General features: G+C 63.0%; 2 protein-coding genes across 3 annotated transcripts; both read right to left on the reverse strand.

The window, feature by feature from the left end:
- Positions 1–4,651: 4,651 nt before the first annotated feature.
- On the reverse strand, positions 4,652–6,507 carry LOC121066013 (GTPase IMAP family member 1-like). Its single transcript, XM_040549335.1, has 2 exons — positions 6,377–6,507; positions 4,652–5,676 (listed from the first exon to the last, which is right to left on the reverse strand). Exon 2 carries the CDS (start codon positions 5,646–5,648, stop codon positions 4,848–4,850), a length of 801 nt encoding a protein of 266 aa, XP_040405269.1. The 5' UTR covers positions 5,649–5,676; positions 6,377–6,507; the 3' UTR covers positions 4,652–4,847.
- A 1,620-nt stretch (positions 6,508–8,127) lies between these two features.
- On the reverse strand, positions 8,128–17,871 carry MYO1G (myosin IG). Of its 2 annotated transcripts, XM_040549288.1 has the most exons (22): positions 17,278–17,871; positions 16,587–16,795; positions 16,415–16,508; positions 16,121–16,286; positions 15,974–16,027; positions 14,516–14,611; positions 14,326–14,442; positions 13,961–14,167; positions 13,727–13,872; positions 13,047–13,161; positions 12,753–12,923; positions 12,603–12,673; positions 12,025–12,099; positions 11,734–11,866; positions 10,959–11,125; positions 10,671–10,878; positions 9,667–9,890; positions 9,435–9,579; positions 9,242–9,346; positions 9,050–9,163; positions 8,629–8,783; positions 8,129–8,539 (listed from the first exon to the last, which is right to left on the reverse strand). In XM_040549288.1, the coding sequence occupies exons 1-22, from the start codon at positions 17,370–17,372 to the stop codon at positions 8,383–8,385; spliced, it is 3,024 nt and encodes a 1,007-aa protein (XP_040405222.1). In that variant the 5' UTR covers positions 17,373–17,871; the 3' UTR covers positions 8,129–8,382. The 2 variants fall into 2 exon arrangements, with proteins under 2 accessions (XP_040405221.1, XP_040405222.1); XM_040549287.1 differs by having other exon boundaries at positions 8,128–8,539; positions 16,415–16,795; positions 17,278–17,465.
- Positions 17,872–17,886: the final 15 nt, after the last annotated feature.

Raw genomic sequence — 17,886 nt, forward strand, 5'->3', positions numbered from 1 at the left:
TCCTGGAGTCTGGAACATTTGGTTTGCCAGCAACAAGGCATCCTCCTGTTTCCTTCAGTACCAAGATGGGTTTGGCTGCTCTTGCAGCAGCTGTGGTCAGTCACTATCGCTCCCCCACACACCCTTGCTTTTCTCTTCAGAGCTTCCTTCCATGTGTTTTTAGAGATAACAGACCGATATCAAGGTTGTATTGTAGAGCAACGTGAGGATTACATCAGCCACAGAGTGCTGGGAGCTTTGGTGAGCAGCCTTTAAAGCTGTCGTACCAGTGATGCTCAGTGAGGGTGGCTTCCACTTCTGTGAACCAAACCAGACCCTTACTATCAGACACACTTTCCACTTCTCTTTCCTTTAAACATTTGCAAATTTTGGATTAGTGTTTTCTTGAGAATGTTGATTGATGGCCACCCCATGCACTACTGATGTTTTAAATGGTGCAAAAAAGGCATCTTCTGTCTAGTGCTCAACCAGTAAGTCATAGAATCACAGAATCATTAAGGTTGGAAAAGCCCTCCAAGCTTACCTGGTCCGACCATCCCCCTACCACCAATGTCACCACCAAACCATGTCCCTAAGCACCACGTCCAACCTTTTCTTGAACACCCCCAGGAACGGTGATGCCACCACCTCCCTGGGCAACCCGTCCCAACGCCTGACTGCTCTTTCTGAGCAGAAATGTCTCCTCATTTCCAACCTGAACCTCCCCTGGCACAACTTGAGGCCGTTCCCTCTGGTCCTATCACTCACAGTTACCTGTGAGAAGAGGCTGACCCCCAGCTCCCCACAGCTTCCTTTCAGGTAGTTGTAAAGAGCAATGAGGTCTGCCCTGAGCCTCCTCTTCTCCAGACTAAACACCCCCAGTGCCCTCAGCCGAGACTCTTCTCCCAGGCTCATTTTGGTTATTCCAGTGCTGGTCAGGTATTAGTGGTGTTTCCAGAAAAAAATGTCACGTATGACTGTGTTGCCTTCATTATTTACAGTTTGAGTGTGATTCAGACTGCAGCTCTTCAAGAACTGCTGCAATGTGGGTTCATACCAAGGGGTCTATCCTTCAGCAACACACTTCTCCAGCATGGGTCCCCCTTCTGGGCTCTGCTCACAGAGGCCCCCCTGCAGACCCCTGCTACCAAAACCATACCACATAGACCCATACATGAAGATGTTGAACAGAGTGTTTGAGTTTACTTACTTCCAACTTCTGTAGTCTTCCTTTTTGTGTTTGAGTTTGGCCAGGAGCTCTTTGCACATCCATGCAGATCTCCTGGCACTTTTGCCTGGCTTCCTCTTTGTTGGGATGCTTCACTCCTGAGCGTGGAGCAGGTGATCCTCAAATATTAACCAGCTTTCTTGGGCCCTCTTCTCTCTGGGGCCTTATACCACAGGACTGGATTCTTGCAAGCAGATCCTTGAAGAGCCCAAATCCTGATTTCCTGAAGTCCAGGGTTATGTGTTTGCTTTTCACCCTCCTCCCTGCCTTCAGGACCCTGAACTCCACCATCTCATGCTCGCTGCAGCCAAGGCTGCCTTTGACCTTCCCATTCCCAGCCAGTCCACGTTGCTGGTGAGCATGAGGTCCATCAGAGCACCTCTCCTTGTTGGCTGTTCTATCATTTGGAGGAGGAAGTCATCACAGATGCGCTCCAGGAACCTCCTGGATTGCTTGTGACCTGCTGTGCTGTCCCTCTTACAAGGCTGAAGTCCCCATGAGCAGGGTCTGTGAGCAGGAGGCTGCTCTCGTCTGTCGGTAGAGGGCCACATCTGCTCGCTCTTCCTGGCCAGGCAGCCTGTAGTAGATGCACACCATAATGTCACCTTTTCCTGTACTGCCTGTAATCAGTGGTCTGATTAAATCTTAAGGTCTCAGTGGGCTCCTCATCCACCCCCAGGCAGAAGCCCATGCACTCCAGCTGCTCTCTCACACGAAGGGCAACTCCCCCTCCTCATCTCCCCAGTCTGTCCCTCCTAAAGAGCCCGTATCCCCTCATTGCAGCACGCCAGCTGTAAGAGTCATCCCACCAAGTCTCCCTCATCCAGCTTTCAAAGATGTCAGGACACTTGTTTAGGCTCTGGGGAGCAATCTTTCCGAGCTTTGGCTTTGCTTCGGGCTTGGGACAGGGTTGTCCCCAACCCAGAGACGTGCTCTGAGCCTGGAGCAGGGCAGCCATTCCCGGGGGCTCCTCAGGAAGACGTGCACATCTATCTTGAAATTTCTCTGTCTCTGCTCAGGCCTTCCTTTCGACTGACCATTGTGTGAGAAAAATCTCAATAATTTTCTCAGACAGGATCTTCCATGAAGCTATTTTATTCACGATTGCAATGGCGGGCGTCCTGCAAGCAGGAGCGCACAGTACAAGTTTATCATAACCCTATATCCCCCGTTACCCGACACCTGATTTCTCCCGTTTCCTCAGTGGCTGAGTACTGCAGGTTCACAACCTACCCGACGCACTTCTATACCATACATGTACAATTTAATTTGACCAACCGTTAATTTCTTCATTTCTTTTTTTTTTTTTCCCTTCTCTCATGCCTAGAGGGCCCGTGATTTTTGGTTTTATTGTTTTTGCCCTGTTTTTCTGAGCCATCCTCCTTATTTTGGGACCGTGGGACCTTCCCCCTATCTGCTTAACATACTCCCCACTGTCATGCCTGCACAATCACTTTTGAATATGAAAGTTTAGTGGAATTTCCCACTGCAAAACCACCTTCTATTGCAAAAACACAACTTTGTTTCTCACATATCTATGCCATTACCAAGCTCAGTAACCCAGGGCTACAAAAGAGCCAAAAGGTGCTTCCATGGAAGACCAATTGTTGACACTCCTGGCCTTTTTGACACCAATAGAGTCTTTCTCTTCCCTCAGCGTCTCCTTCAGCATGTCCCCTCAGCACCTCACTCAGTGTTTCCCTGTGGTGTCTCCTGTCATTCCCTTCCCTTGGTGTCACCCCTCAGTGACTCCGCTCACCATCTCCCTCATGGTCTCCCTTCTTTCTCTTCCCTTGGTGACCTCCCCTAATCTCTCCACTCAGTGCTCCCCCTCAATGACCCCCCTCAGTGTCACCCCTCATTTTGTCCCCTCAGTACCTCCCCTCAATGTCTTGCCTTGATGTCTTCTCCTCTCACTCCCCTCACTGACACCCTCACTGACACCCTCAGTGACCACCATTAGACCACCTCAGTGTCTTCCCTTTGTATCTTCCCTTGGTGTCCCCCCTCTTTCCCTTCCCTCAGTGACCTCTCAATGCCTCTTCCCAGCAGCTCCCCTCAGTGTCTCCCTCCATGTCACCTCAACGTCTCCCCACAGTGTCACCCCTCGGTGTCTCTCCTCATTCTCTTCATTCAGTGCCCACCTCAGTGTCTCTCCTCAGCACCTCCCCTCGATGTTTTCCCTTGGTGATGTTCCTCATTCCCGATGTTTTCCCTTCCTCATTCTCTTCCCTCACCCTCTCTATCAGCATCTTCCTCAGCGTCTTCCCTCTTTCTCTTCTCTTGGTGGCCTCCCTCATTCCTACCCCTCATTCTCACCCTCAGCGTCACCCCTTAGTGTCTCCCCTCAGTGTCTTCCTTTGCTGATGTTCCTCAGTCTCTTCTCACACCCTCTCCCTCAGCATCTCCCTCATTCTTCTCCCTGTATGACCTCCCTCATTCCCTCCCCTCAGTGCCATCCCTCAGCGTCTCCCCTCATTCTGTCCCCTCAGCGAGGGACAGGCTGACAGCCCTGAGGCACCTGGCATGGCACGGCACGGCAAGAAGGGCTTTGCCATCCTCCCCTCCCGCCACACACATGGATGCACAGGGACCGAGTGCAGGGCTGAAGGATTTTAATGCATCATATCCCTCGGGAACACGTGGCAAGCCCCCAGGGCCAAGCAGGGGCTGTAGGGCAGGGCTGTGCGTTCCTGCTGGCTGCCAGGGGCCCACATCCATGCCTCAGAGCGCTCCGTGTGCGGGCGGACGTGGGCACCCTGTCGATTGCTCAGCCAAGGACAATGAGGTGCTGGTGTTGTCCGAAAAAGCGGCTCCTTTACCCGGTGTGCAATAAGCCAGTTCCCACCCGCTCAGGAGAGATATTGCTTTTATTCAGGCCTGGGTGCTCGGTGCATTTGCCACAGATCAAGCACACCCAATGTCAACTTCCTTGCTACATGTAGACATTAAATTCATGGCTATTCTAGCTATCTAATACATATTCATTCTAACCTATATTGTGTATTTATGTCGCGTCGTTCTAAAGGATCCTTCCCTGGCTCTTCTGCGCATGTCTTCCTTTCTTTGGGGGCCCTTGGTGGTGTTCCCTGATGAAGCACCCTGACCCCTTTTATCCATCGATGGCCACATGTCACCTAAGCACATCCTAAGGCTACTTTCTCTTGCCAACTTTCCTTGGTTTCTTCCGGAAGGAGCATTTTGTCCCTGATCAAAGGGAGACAAGGTTAAAAGTTAAACATAATTTTTGTCCTGTACTACATAAATGATACCTGATAAAGGGATGCTCAATTAAACACAGACAATTCCTCTTCTTTTCCAAGGGAGAGTTGGTTCCATTGCACCGGGACTTGGGGGTCCCATCTGTGTGTGCGAACACCTGGTGGGGTGCCCAGAGCCAGGACACAAGGGCATGGGCACTGCTGGAAGCACAAGGACGCATGGTGAGAGATTAGGAAAGTCTTTTATTGCTGTGCGGGTGTCTGAGCACTGGCACAGGCTGCCCAGAGCGGCGCTGGGGTCTCTATCCCTAGGGATGTCCAACACCCGATGGACACGGTCCTGGGCAGCCAGCGCTGGGGACCCTGCCTGGGCAGGGATGGAACACGCGGTGTGCAGAGGTGCCTCCAGCACCAGGTGTTCAGTGGTTCTGTGGTGCTGGCATTCCTCGCACCCGTATGATATAGAAACCCAGGGAAATCACAGCCACGGTGAAGGCAATCAGCCCCAAAGCTGCAAAAACTGTCCTGCAGCCGGACCGCTCCCTCTTTATCCTCCCCATGTGATACTCCACCTTCTCTTCTGTTAAATTGGGCTCCAGGTACATCTCATTGCTGTAGCAACCGCCCCCATTCACCCACACCATGCAGCGGACCATCCCCATCAGCTCTGCGACCTGCTGGTCCCGTTCGGCTCCATCTGCCCAGTTGTTGAAGCCGCAGTACTTGTTCCCGCACCTCTGGATCAGCTTGCGGAGGGCTTTATTGTCAGTACAGGACACGTAGTCGTGCAGAGATCCCCCCGCCAGCTCTTCTGCGCGGGTGAATATGACGATCGTGTGCTTCAAAACATCAGCTCCAAAGATGTCCTGCAGTCTCTCTGCGGCCTCCTCGTCCTCCTGGGTGAATCGGCCCAGCTGGGTCACCAGCAGCAGCGCGTGGGGCCCCGGGGAGGACAGCCTGATGCAGCGGATAATTTCTTGATGCACCTCGCTTCTGACACCTCTTGGGTTGAAAATGTCGGCCGTGTCAACCACCGTGAAGTCCTCGCCGTCCCAGTGCCCTTGTGCTTTCGCACACCTCACGGTCACTGGCTTGGTGGACAGCTTGGACTCAAAGACACGTTCCCCAAGGAGGGTGTTCCCCGTGGCGCTTTTCCCTCCACCAGCCTTCCCAGCCAGGATCAGCCTCATCTCCAAGCCCCCGCCGACGCTGGGCAGCATGTAGACACGCCGGATGGCCACAGCCACGCTGCGGAGACAAAAGCAGACGCCCAGGGCTCTGTCAGCAGGCACCCAGAGGCTGGGAGCGTTACCGACAGCAGAAGGGATTTTCACTAAAAGCGAGGATGGTTTCGAAGCCTCGCTGCTGGCAACTGGAGGCTGCGGGGCTCTGTGTGCCCCCGCTGCGGGAAGGGCTCGGGAGGCTGCAGCTGGGTCAGGCTGCGGTGGCACCGGGCCAGACGGGGTCCCCTGGATCGCGCTGCAGCGTGTGCAGCCACAGCAGTGCACAGACAGCAGCAAGGAACAGAAAAGCAAAATGAAAGCCAGAACCGCGAGGTGCTGCGGGGAAACAGAGCGGCGAGGCAGCCTCAGTCTGCGCACGATCACAGGCGGGGAAGGCAGCGTGGTGGCAGGGACCCTCGGGTGGTGGCAGGGACCCTCGGGGCGGTGACACTCGTGCAGCCGGGGCCCCGCATGAGCACCATCCTGAGGGCCTCCCCTGGGCTGGGGCTGGGGCTGGGGCCATGCCGGCACCTGGGGCTGGGGAGGTCTGTGCTGTGCCCACGCCAAGCATGGGGAGCGAGGAGTGGGGAGAAGGGAAGGAGAGAGGAGGGGACAGGGGGAAGAGCCACTTCCCTGCCCCGCTGCCCTGTACCAGGTCCCCAGCCTCCCCTCGAAGCCCTCCCTGCCGGCACGGAGCCTTGCAGCCCCTGGCCTCCCGCCCGTACCTTCCTGCAGGTCCTGCGCTGGCGTTCGCCTTGTCCCCGCGGGATGCTCACGGCCACCAGGAAGTGAAAGTGGTGACGGAAGCAGCCCGGAGCACGGCCCTCGTGTCAGAGGGATGGCACGCAGGGCGCAGGCAGCGCTGGCTCCTCCTGCGGGGACGCTCAGCAGGGCTCAATGAAGGGTCCCAAAAGAAGCATCCACCCTCTGGACCCCCGTGCTGGGACGCCGGGCCACCACACCTCGTGCCGTGCTGGAAGCAGAGGCTGGGGGCTGCTGGCACCACGGTCACTTTGCTTTGCAGGGAAAGGCTGGGCAGGATTTGTGCCGGCAGAAAGGCACCGAGCAGCTGGGGATGACCGGGAACAGAGCCTGGCTGGTGCTGTTTTTGTGTCCCAGCCTGCTCAGAGGGGAACAGCCTCTGCTCTCAGGCAGGGGCAGCCAGGCTCAGAGTCTCTTTGTCCTTGGGGTGCTGCCTGGCCGCTGGCTCCGTGCCCTCCTGGCAGCACCCAGGGCTGCCCCACGGCTCGATGCAGGGGACGAGGACATTTCCTGGGAGGCGCTGCCTGGCTCTGGCCCTGCGCATCCCCAGGTCCGCAACCGTCCCTGCAATGCCCCGGGCACACCGCTGGCATCGAGCTGGAGACGAAGCAAAACCAACTCAGCAGCCGCAAGCTCGGTGCTGTTGTTTTCACGCCGGGCCTGCAGCACGGTTACAGCGAAAATCGGCCGCTTGCTGCCTTGTTAAGCAACACAGCGCAGCTAACAGGAAAAAGAAATCCAGCCCGGCCCCGTCTACCGGTAGTGCGAGAAGCGGTTGTACAGCGACTCAACTGCCTGCCAACCCCGGAAAACACCCGGCACGCAACGCGCGCGATGCCCAGGACCATTGCTTGGGTGCAGCAGCAGCAGCGCAGGCACCGCGCGCATCGCAAGCACTGCACGCATCGCAGGCACTGCAGCCACTGGAGGCACCTGGCGGTGTCACACCTGGAAGCAGCCCGGCGCGGGGGCACAGAGGTGCCCGTGCCACCCCAGGGATACCCAGGGATGGACGGCAGCACGCGGGGCTCTGCAGCGGATGGGGACGTCACCCGGGGGGACCCTGCTAGTCAGTGGGGACATGGCCGATGCTCAGGGGACCCCAAATGTCTGTGCGTGAGCCCCCACGAGTCACCTGTCCCTGCCAGCTCCAGAGGCGGGGGGGACATGGCTGTCCTAGCCCTGGTCCCGGTCTCTGCCCGCCCCAGTTCCTGCCTTGCTGAGGTTCCCCAGGGCAGGAGCAGCAGCAGCAGCTGCAGAGCTCCTGTGTCAGAGCTGTGACAACCTGTCAGCGAAGGGAATGGCACTGCTGGGACATCAACATGGGGTGTCAGGGACACGGGGACCCAGGGACATCAGGACACAGAGATCTGGGACAGTGCGACCCAGATATCCAGGGCACAGGGACGCGAGGACACCAGGACTTGGGACACACAGATGTTGGGACACCAGCACCTGGGGACATTGGGACCCAGTGACCCAGCACACGGGGACACCAGTACTCAGGACACATGGATATCAGGACCCAGGACAAAGCGACAGCAGGACACAGGGGCACAAGGACCCCAGGTGTCAGGGACATCGGGACGTGGGACACAGGGGCCCTGGGAAACAGGGAGCTGGCACAGGGGTCCCCAGGGGCTCCAGTGCCCCCCGGTGTGGGGCTGCACCATGAACAGAGGGCTGGGAGGGGGTCCCAGACACACTCACGCCCACGTTCCCATCCAGCTCTCTTTATTCCCAGTGCACTCAGAGGCTTTGGCATCGCCCAGGGGAGGGGAGGACGCGGGGTGGGGGGGACGCGGGGCCGGGGGCGTCCCCGGGGAGGCTCCTGGGCACGTGCCAGCAGGACGGGGCATGGGGCAGGGATGAGGACGCTGCTGTCCCCCCCGGCCCCGTGCGGGGACCACCGCGGCACCGGTGGCAGTGCGGGGGGGGGGGGCGGGACACGCGCAGGGCGGCCGCCCCCTCATCTCTCGGGCCAGTAGAGCACGAAGCCGTCGCGGCTCTTGCGGAAATCGGGGGCGGCCAGGCCCGGCCGCGTCTCCACGGTCAGCAGCCTCTTGCGCCCGCGCAGGCTCAGCTGGATGCAGTCGGAGACGCGGACCTGCAGCTCCCGCTTGGTCCTGCAAGGGCACGGCTTCAGCACGGGGGCACTTCGGGGGGTCTTCAGCGCCCCGTCGGGTGCCCCCCGGGCAGACCCGGCCCCACTCACGCTCGGCAGTGCTCCAGCAGGACGCCCACCAGCTCGCCCACCCGGTTGTCCCCCGGCGGCTGCGTCTTGTGCAGGCAGACGGCCAGGTCGTCGTGGCTCTGCGTGTGGAAGACCACCAGCTGCGCCTGGCAGCTCGTCACGCTCAGCCCCGTCACCTGCGGGTGTCACAAGCATGCAGGAGCGTCACGGACATGCAGGAGTGTCACGGCACCGTGGGGGTGTCACGGCACCACGAGGGTGTCACGGCACCGCGGTGGTGTCACGGCACCATGGTGGGGACAGCGTGACGCCCCCATCCCAGGGAGCTGCGCCGTGCCGACGTGGGTGGGATACGGGGACAGTGGAGGGGTCTTCATGTGGGACAGGGGCAGCCAGGACGGCCATGGGCACCCCGGTGCCAGCCGGTGCTGGGGACACTCACGGTGCTGAGGGGCAGCGCCCGCATCACCCGGTACTGCTGCCGGGGCTCCAGCTTGTAGAGGTGCTGGTCGGTGATGAGGATGGCGCGGTCGCGGCTCTTGTTGAAGCGGTTGATCTGCGGGGCAGGGAGACGAGTGAGGGGGTGGCGGGGGGGGCACCGACGGGGACATGCAGGTCCCACCGAGCCCCTCACCTTGCGGACGTGTCCGGAGAAGAGGACGGAGCCGAAGTGCACCTTGTCCCGCAGAGCCTGCACGCGGCGGGCGAAGGGCAGCGCCAGCCCGGGGTTCTCGCTGGCCTGCGGGGAACGCGGTGTGGGGTGGCCGGGGGAAGGCAGCGGGGTGGGGTGGGGTTTCGGGGTCCCGCCGGCCGCGCCGTGCCCTTACCGAGGACAGGTAGTCCCGCGCCCAGCCCCGCTGGCACCCCCAGTCCTTCCGCAGCCCCTGCAGCACCTCCATGGCAGCCACCTTGGCCCGGATCTGCGCCATGTCGGAGGGGGGGATGTTCTTGACGATTTGCCGTGCTCGCCACCTGCGGGGTTTGGGGCACACGAGGCGCTCAGGCACCGCCGCCGCGGCCCCCGCCGCGGCCCCCGTTCAGCCCCCGCGCTGCTGGCACCTGCGGAAGAGCTGCTGGCTGTTCTCCTGGAAGCGCTCCAGCACGGCCGGCGGCACGGGCCAGGCCAGGCTCTTGCCGAAGTCGAGCATGGCGCGGACGCCCTGGAAGCGCCGCACCAGCTCCAGCAGGTACGCCTTCACCTTGTGCCGCTTGTAGTAGCCCATGATGGTGTAGGCGGCGCGCAGGTAGCGGCACCGCCTGCGGGCCAGGGCGCCGCGCCACGCCTGCAAGACAGCTGCCGTCACTTTGTCCCCGCCAACGTGCCGCCCTCGGGGGGGATTCGGGGATCTCCACGGTGGTGCCACTGCCTCCGGGGTGTGTGGCAGCAGTGGGGACCCTCCCCATCGTTGTCCCCATGGATGTGAGGTGGGGGCGCAGCCCTGTTCCTCAAGAGTGTGGTGCCAGGCACCAAGCCCCGCACCGCCAGGCTCAGCGGGGACGGTCCCCAAAGTGCTGCCCCTACCCCAAAATGCGCTGCGGGGCTGGATGAGTTCCCTGAGCCCCCCAGCAGTGTTTGGGGGTGCCCGGAGCTGGCCCCATCCCCTGCCCCGCAGCCTGCTGACCCAAAAAAACACCCCACACTGTGCCCTGCACCAACCCCGAGTCCTGCTCCATGTCACCCCCATGCCAGGCTCCCTGTCACCCCCATGCCATGCCCCATGTCACCACCATGTCACGGCCCATGCCATGCCCCATGTCGCGCCCTATGCCATCCCCATGTCACACCCCACGCCATACTCCGTGCCACATGTCACAAGCCCATGCCATCCCCCACTGTCATCCCCATATCACCCCCATGCCATGCCCCGTGCCACCACCATGCCACCGCAGTGTTATGGCCCATGTCACACCCCATGCCATGCCCCATACAACCACCGTGTCCCACCCCATGCCACCACCACGCCACCCCCATGTTATAGCCCATGTCACACCCCACGCCATACTCCATGCCACATGTCACAAGCCCACGCCATGCCCCGTGTCACGCCCCGTGCCACCCCCACCTTCTGCAGCAGCAGGACGATGATGGGGATGAGCTGCGCCCGCTCCTGCTCGAGGCAGAAGAGGGTGCGGGGCGTGCGGATGAAGACCTTGGTGTGGCCGTAGGCCACGTCGTCCTGGAAGCCGTGCTGCTCCAGGAGGGCTTGCGCGGCCTCGCGGTCGGTGGCCATCAGGTGGTTGGGCCACGTGTACTCGCACGTCATCTTGTACCTGGGGAGCAGCGGTGGGGGGGTCAGCGGGATGGGGCGGGGGGCTGCCGAGGACCCCCCCTTGGGGTGCCGGGGCCGTACCGCAGCAGGAAGCGGTCGTAGGGCTGGCGGTAGGCGAAGCCGGCGCGGCGCACCCGCACGTTCTCCAGCAGCCCCAGGTAGGCGACCTGGTGGCGGCAGCGCTCCTCGTCAAACAGCACCGGCGACTTCTGGTCGTTGGGCTTGATGCAGCGCACGTAGTAGGGCTCCTGCGGGCACCGCGGCGGGGCTGGTAATGGGGGAACGGGTGGTGGCCCCGTCCCCTGTCCCCGCACGGCCTGGCACGCTCCAGACGTGTCCCCGAGCCCGTGTGTCCCCAAGCCAGTACGTATCCTGGGGGCTGGCATGGGGACAGGAGAGCTCGGTGGCTCGGGGACAATCCCACGTGGCTCAGGGACGTGCCTGGCCAGCTCGGGGACGTACCTGACCGCCCTGGGGACGTGTCTGGCTGCACAGGGACACCTTGGCTGCACAGGGAGGTGCCTGACTGCCTCGGGGACACGCACAGCTGTGCCCATCTGGCTTGGGGACATGCCTGGCTGGCTTAGGAGCGCGTCCCAGTGGCCTGGGGACACTTTTAGCTGATACGGGAACACACCAGGCTGGCCTGGGGACGTGCAGGGCTTGCACAGGGACATTGTGGCTGCATAGGGACATACCTGATGGGCTCAGGGACGTGCGCAGCTGGCTTGGGGACACATCTACCCGATATGGGGACATACCAGGCTGGCTTGGGGACACGTAGGGACGTGCCCAGCTGGCTTGGGGACATACGGGGCTGGCGTGGGGACGTGGCCAGCTGCCCCGGGGCTGGTACCTTGGAGGCGAGGTTTTCCACCAGGGCCACGATGGAGTTCTTGAAGAGCGTGGCGGCGGTCAGCGGGCGCTTGGTGACCTCGGTGATGCTCTGCTCGCCGTCGGGCCACATGGCACGCAGCACGGGGTCGGCGCTGGGGACGTCGGCGGCGTGGGGCTGGTGACACCGGGCTCCTCTCCCACCTCCCCAGCGCCCAGCCCCACGGCTCTGCCACCCCCTACCCCGTGGCAGTGTCCCCCGGCTGTGCCACCAGCCCTCTCACGGTGTCCCCAGCCCCTAGCTGTCCCCAACCTGTTGTAGAGCAGCCGTTTGAAGTCCTGGAAGAGCGTGTCCTTGTTCTTGTCCAGGAAACCCTCCACCGAGTACCTGCGGGAGGGGGACACCGTGCTGGGGGGCCAGGGACAAGCTTTGGGGCAGGGGCTGCTGGGGACACAGCAGCGCCATGCCCTTGGCTGGCCCCGCAGAGGTGACGTGTCCTTGGGAGGTGTAAACCCTACCGTCCCATGGTCCTCCATGATCCCAAAGGGTCCCCCATGCCCTCTCAAAGTTCTCCATGACCCCAAGGCCACCCATGGTCCCCCGTGGTTCTCCATAGTTCCCCACAGCCCCATGGCCCCCCATGGATGCCCAGTGGCCACCCACACTCCCAAGGCTCCAAACGACACCAAAACCCCACAGAGCACCCCATGGCCCGCTGTGGTTCTCCAAGGCCCCACGGTCAACCGTGGACCACCCAAGAGCCCCCACAGCCCCGCCGTGATCCCAAATGGTCCCCCATGCCCTCTGAAAGTTGTCCATGGCCCCAAGACCCCCCCATGGTTCTTCGTGGTGCCCCACAGCCCCCCATGGTCCCCTCCAGCCCCCCATACGTGACATCTCCGGCGTAGTGCTTGATGCGGAAGTCGCGGTTGAACTCCATGGTCTTGTCGGTGGGGCAGAGCTGGGGAGCAGGGGGGGTGTCAGCCCCGGCCCACGTGCCCCCCGCTCCCCCCGGCCCCCCATGCTGCCCCCCGACGCACCTTGCGGCTGCTGTAGTGGGGGTGGCGCCCCAGGCGGGTGTCCATGGAGGCCAGGAAGAGGGCGTCGGTGACAGTCCCCACGGCCAAGCAGGCCTCGTCCAGCAGCGCCAGGATGCCGCGGTGCGGCTGCTCCACCAGCTCCACGATGGGCTCGTTGCTGAAGTACTCGATCTGGGGGGGGGTGGGGGGGGGGTGGGGGGGGGTGGGCAGCGTGTCCCCCAAATCGCCTCCCGGCACCCCAAATCTCACCCCGCCAGGTGATCCGACCCCCCCCCCCCCCCCCGTGCCGCTCACGTTCTGCCAGGCGATGCCCTCGCGCTGGTACTCGGCCTGCTCCTGCCGCAGGATGAGCTCGATGAAGAGCTGCTGCAGCTTCTCGTTGCAGTAGTTGATGCAGAACTGCTCGAAGCTGAACCCCGGCGGGGGTCGTGTCAGCCACCGCCGCCCGGCCCCACGCCACGGCCCCCAGCACCCTGAGCGTGGCCCTACTGCTGGCCCCCCTGGTCCCGTCCCTCCAGGTGTCCCTCCCGGGTCCCATCTCCTCCAGGTGTCCCTCCTGGGTGCCATCCCCTCCAGGTGTCCCTCTCAAGCCCTGTCCCCTCCACATGTCCCCTGGGCATCTCCCCACTGCTCTGTGTCCCTCTGAGCCCTCTCCCCTCCACATGCCTGTCCTGGGTCCCATCCCTTCCGCGTCTCCTTCCCATCCCCAGTCCCTTCCCTGTGTCCCTCCCAGGTGTCCCCTGTCCCCTCCTGGTCCTTCCCATCCCTGGCCCCTTCCGCATGTCCTTCCAAGGTGTCCCCTGTCCCCTCCTCGTCCTTCCCAGTCCCTTCCACGTGTCCCTCCCAGTTCCTGTCCCCTCCAGGTGTCCCTCTACCCCACATCCCCTCCATGTGCTCCCCCCAGCCCCATCACGCCTCCCCCCTATCCCTATCCCCTCCACGGCAGGTCCCTGTCCCCCCGGGGGCCGTGTCACCTGTTGGTGTCAAAGATCTCGAAGCCGTAGATGTCGAGGACACCGATGACGGTGCCCTTGCCGTGCAGGCGCGCGTCGTAGCCCCGCGCCGCGATGCTGGCGTTGATGCGCCCCACGATCCAGCTGAAGAGCCGCTCGTAGACAGCCTGGGGACAGGGTTGGGGAGTCCGTGAGCACCCCGGGGACCCTGGCGGTGGGTTTTAGGGGGCGGCACCCCGGCCTTCCCCTCCTCACCTTGGCACAGGCATCCCTGCCGTAGGCGGCCTCGGTGGGGCTGTGGCCCTTCTCGATCAGCTCCCCGCTGCCCGTGGCCACCGTGCGGGCCAGCAGCGCCTTGCGGAGCTGCTCGGGGGCCGTGGCCGTCAGCTGGGCCAGCGCCGCCAGCTGCTCTGCCGCCTCCACCGCCGCCTCCTCGCCCTCCGCCACGAAGCGCACGTTGCCCTGCGGACACTGGTCTGTACTGGGTTGCATGGGGCCATGCTGGTCGGGCTGTGCCGGGTTGTGTGGGGCTGTGCACGGGACCGTACTGGTGCATGTGGGACCATACTGGTGCGTGGGGGACCGTACTGGTGCGTGCGGGACCGTACTGGTGCACTCACCAGGTGCAGGATGGCCGCCAGGATGCGGTGCACGGCGCCCACCTCCTCTGGGGAGAAGCCGATGACGGCCATCGCCTCCTCCACCGCTTGGAAGCCGTCCGCATCGTCACTGCCAGCCTGGGGGGATGTGGGTGAGGGACGGGACCCCTGGGACTCCCACCCACCCCCCGACCACCCCCGGCCCACTCACGCTGCCCTGGGCACCCTCCTGGGTGTAGCGGTAGGCGCTAGGGTCCCGGCAGAGGTGCAGCGAGGCCAGCAGCGCATCAGGGGCTCCCAGCAGCAGCTGTGGGGCAGGGGGGGTGTCAGTACCCTGCCCTGGGGGACACCAGGACCCCTGTCCCCGTCCCACCCAGCCTGGTGTCCCCTGAACTGTCCCAGTCTTGCCCCCACCCTGTTGCATCCTGCCCTGTACTTCCCCATCCCATCCATCCCCATCCCATCCATCCCACAGATCCTATCCATCCCATCCCCATCCCATCCCATCCCATCCCATCCATCCCCATCCCATCCATCCCATAGATCCTATCCATCCCATCCCATCCCCATCCCATCCCATCCCATCCCATCCCATCCCATCCCATCCATCCCATCCCATCCCATCCCATCCCCATCCCATCCCATCCCATCCATCCCATCCCATCCCACCTGTCCCATCCCATTCATCCCATAGATCCCATCCATCCGACCCCACCTCATCCCATCCATCCTCATCCCATCCCATAGATTACATCCATCCCATCCCCATCCCATCACATCTGTCCCACCCCATCCATCTCATCCTATCTATCCCAGCTGTCCCAATCCATCTGTCCCACCCCATCCTATCCCATCCCAACCCAACCCTGCCCCTTCCCATGGATCCTATCTGTTCCATCTCCACCCCTCTCATCCTGACCCACCAATCCTGTCCCATCCCATAGAACCCATCCATTCTATCCCCATCTCATCCCATTCTATCCCATCCCACCCATCCTTTCCCATCCCATCCCCATCCAATCTGACCCATCCATCCCTTCTCATCCATCATGTTCCATCCCATAGATTCCCTTCATCCCATTCCTACCCATCCCCTCTGATCCCACCTGTCCCATCGCATCCATCCCATCCCCATCCCACCCATCCTGTCCCATCCCACCTCTTCTACCTTGTTCCATCCATCCCATCTCATCCTTCATATCCCATCCATGATGTCCCATCCCACAGATTCCATCCATTCCATTCCATCCCCTCTCAACCCACCTGGCTCATCCCATTCCTTCCAGTATGTCCCATCCATCTTATCCCAACCATCCTGTCCAATCCCATGGATCCCATCCCATCCCATCCCATCCCATCCATCCCATGGATCCCATCCCATCCCGTCCCATCCCATCCATCCCATCTCATCCATCCCATCCCATCCCATCCCATCCATCCCATGGATCCCATCCCATCCCGTCCCATCCCATCCATCCCATCTCATCCATCCCATCCCATCCCATCTCATCCATCCCATCCCATCCCATGCATCCCATCCCGTCCCATCCCATCCATCCCATCCTGTCCCATCCCATCCATCCCATCCTGTCCCATCGATCCCATCCCATCCCATGGATCCCATCGATCCCATCCCATCCCGTCAATCCCACCCCATCCCACCCCTCACCTGGTAGAAGGAGTGGAAGTTCCTCTCTCCCGGCTGCTGCTGGAGGATTCGGGACTGGAAGAGGTAGCAGTGGGTGGGTGCCGGGCGGTGCCATGGGCCAGCACCATGCCCCCCGTGCCCACGCCCTGTGCCCCGCGCCCCCCGCACCTTCTCCAGGAGGTAGTTGTGGATGTGGCCGCCCGTGGGGTCGCCCTTGAAGTCGAAGTTGATGTCCATGTACTTGCCGAAGCGGCTCGAGTTGTCGTTGCGGTTGGTCTTGGCGTTGCCGAAGGCCTCCAGGACGCAGTTGGACTTCAGCAGCACGTTCTTCACCCTGCGCGGCGCGGCGTGAAGGCACGGCCTGGCGCCCCCCAGCCCCCCACACCACCCCTATGGGCATGGAGCCCCCCAGGACCACCCTGCTCTGACCCTGGGGCACCGGCACGGTGGGGCCGGACGCACCTCTCCACCTCGGCGCGCTGGGTGGGGTTGGTGATGGCGGCGATGTACTGCATGATGTACTTGCTGGCCTCCGTCTTCCCCGCCCCGCTCTCACCTGGCAGAGGCAGGAGGTGGGCGAAGGCACGCACCCATGGGTGCCCGGCCCCCCGGGGTGCCCCCTGCCCGCCCCTACCCGAGATGACGATGCAGGTGTCCTTGGCGCGGCGCTTCATGGCCTTGTAGGCGGCGTCGGCCAGCGCGAAGAGGTGCGGCGGGCGCTCGTAGAGCTCGCGGCCCCGGTACTGCTCCACCACGGCGGGGCCGTAGAGCCCCATCGCCCGGTACGGGTTCACCGCCACCACCACCTCCCCGATGTAGGTGTAGATGCGGCCCTTCGAGAACCTGCGGGCGGTGGGGCCGGGTGACACCGCGCATCATCGCGGCGCCGCGCCGGGCCCGGCCACGGCTGCCGTGGGGCCGAGCAGCGCCGTGGGGCGCGGGGGGGAGCGGCTCTTCCTGCGGGGCGCGGGCAGGAAGCGCGGGGCACCGCGGTTGGGACGTGCACCGGGACGGACGGACGCGTGGGTGTGCAAGAGCTCAGCGGTGCACAGTCATGCCTGCACATCCCCCGGGCCCACACCCACATCCCCAACCCAGCGCCGCGGACGTGCCTCGGTTTCCCTCCGCCGGCACCGCCCGGGGCAGAGCCAGGATTTGCGCCCCGGGACCGCTTCCCCCCCATCGCAAGGGATTCGAGGTCCCCTGGGGCTGGCGGCGTCCCGCCGTCACCGCCCTACCGGGGACGGCATCGCGGAGCATCGCCCGCATCCTCCGTCGAGGCCGGGAGGCCGGCCTCGCCCCTCGCCCCCCGCGTCCCCCCGTACCGCAGGCGCAGGTTCTCCATGAAGTGCTCCATGGTGACCTCGTCCAGCAGGACGAAGTCGGCCTTGCCGAACTCGGGGCCCTCCTGCTCCGCCATGCTGCGCCCACCGAGCGCGGGGCGCCGACCGACTTCCCCCCCCCCAAACCCGGGCCGCGCCGGCTTCCTGCACCGCCGCCGCCCGCCGAGGCAGCGGCGCAGGCGCCGCACTGCGCGCGGGACGGGGGGTGGCCCAGCCCCGTCACCACCTCCCACGGGTGGCAGCGGGGCGCGGTGGGATGGGGACGGCTGGGACCACGGGGTGGGGATTTGCGCTCGGTGCCACGCCCTGGGGCGCTCGGGCACCGTCGCCCTGCAGCACCCACCCTCACAGAGAAGGGTGGGCGCTCGGTGCACCCAGGGTCCAAGTCCTGGGCTGTCCTGCAGTTATTGGGTTGGGGGCACGGGGCAGGCCCCGTGGGGCTGTGACCCCCCCCCCCCCCCCCCGTTATCCATCGGGACCACCGCCGTGTCCCCAGCTGCGGTCACGCAGCGTCACTTCCCTCCGGAGGCAGCGCCGCGCTGGCGGCGCCGCCGCCGCACCCGCTGCATCCACTGCACCCGCTGCGCGCAC

This window comes from Cygnus olor, chromosome 2, assembly GCF_009769625.2.
Source record: "Cygnus olor isolate bCygOlo1 chromosome 2, bCygOlo1.pri.v2, whole genome shotgun sequence".
Taxonomy (NCBI): domain Eukaryota; kingdom Metazoa; phylum Chordata; class Aves; order Anseriformes; family Anatidae; genus Cygnus; species Cygnus olor.

Bases quoted from the DNA above. Each gene is read 5' to 3' on its own strand.
- LOC121066013 (XM_040549335.1), bottom strand. From the start codon at position 5,648: ATGCTGCCCAGCGTCGGCGGGGGCTTGGAGATGAGGCTGATCCTGGCT.
- MYO1G (XM_040549287.1), bottom strand. From the start codon at position 17,372: ATGGCGGAGCAGGAGGGCCCCGAGTTCGGCAAGGCCGACTTCGTCCTG. The intron at 16,287-16,414 runs GTGCGTCCGGCC...CGCGCCGCGCAG, and splicing joins CAGCGCGCCGAGGTGGAGAG to GGTGAAGAACGTGCTGCTGA. The intron at 14,443-14,515 runs GTGAGTGGGCCG...ACATCCCCCCAG, and splicing joins AGGAGGGTGCCCAGGGCAGC to GCTGGCAGTGACGATGCGGA.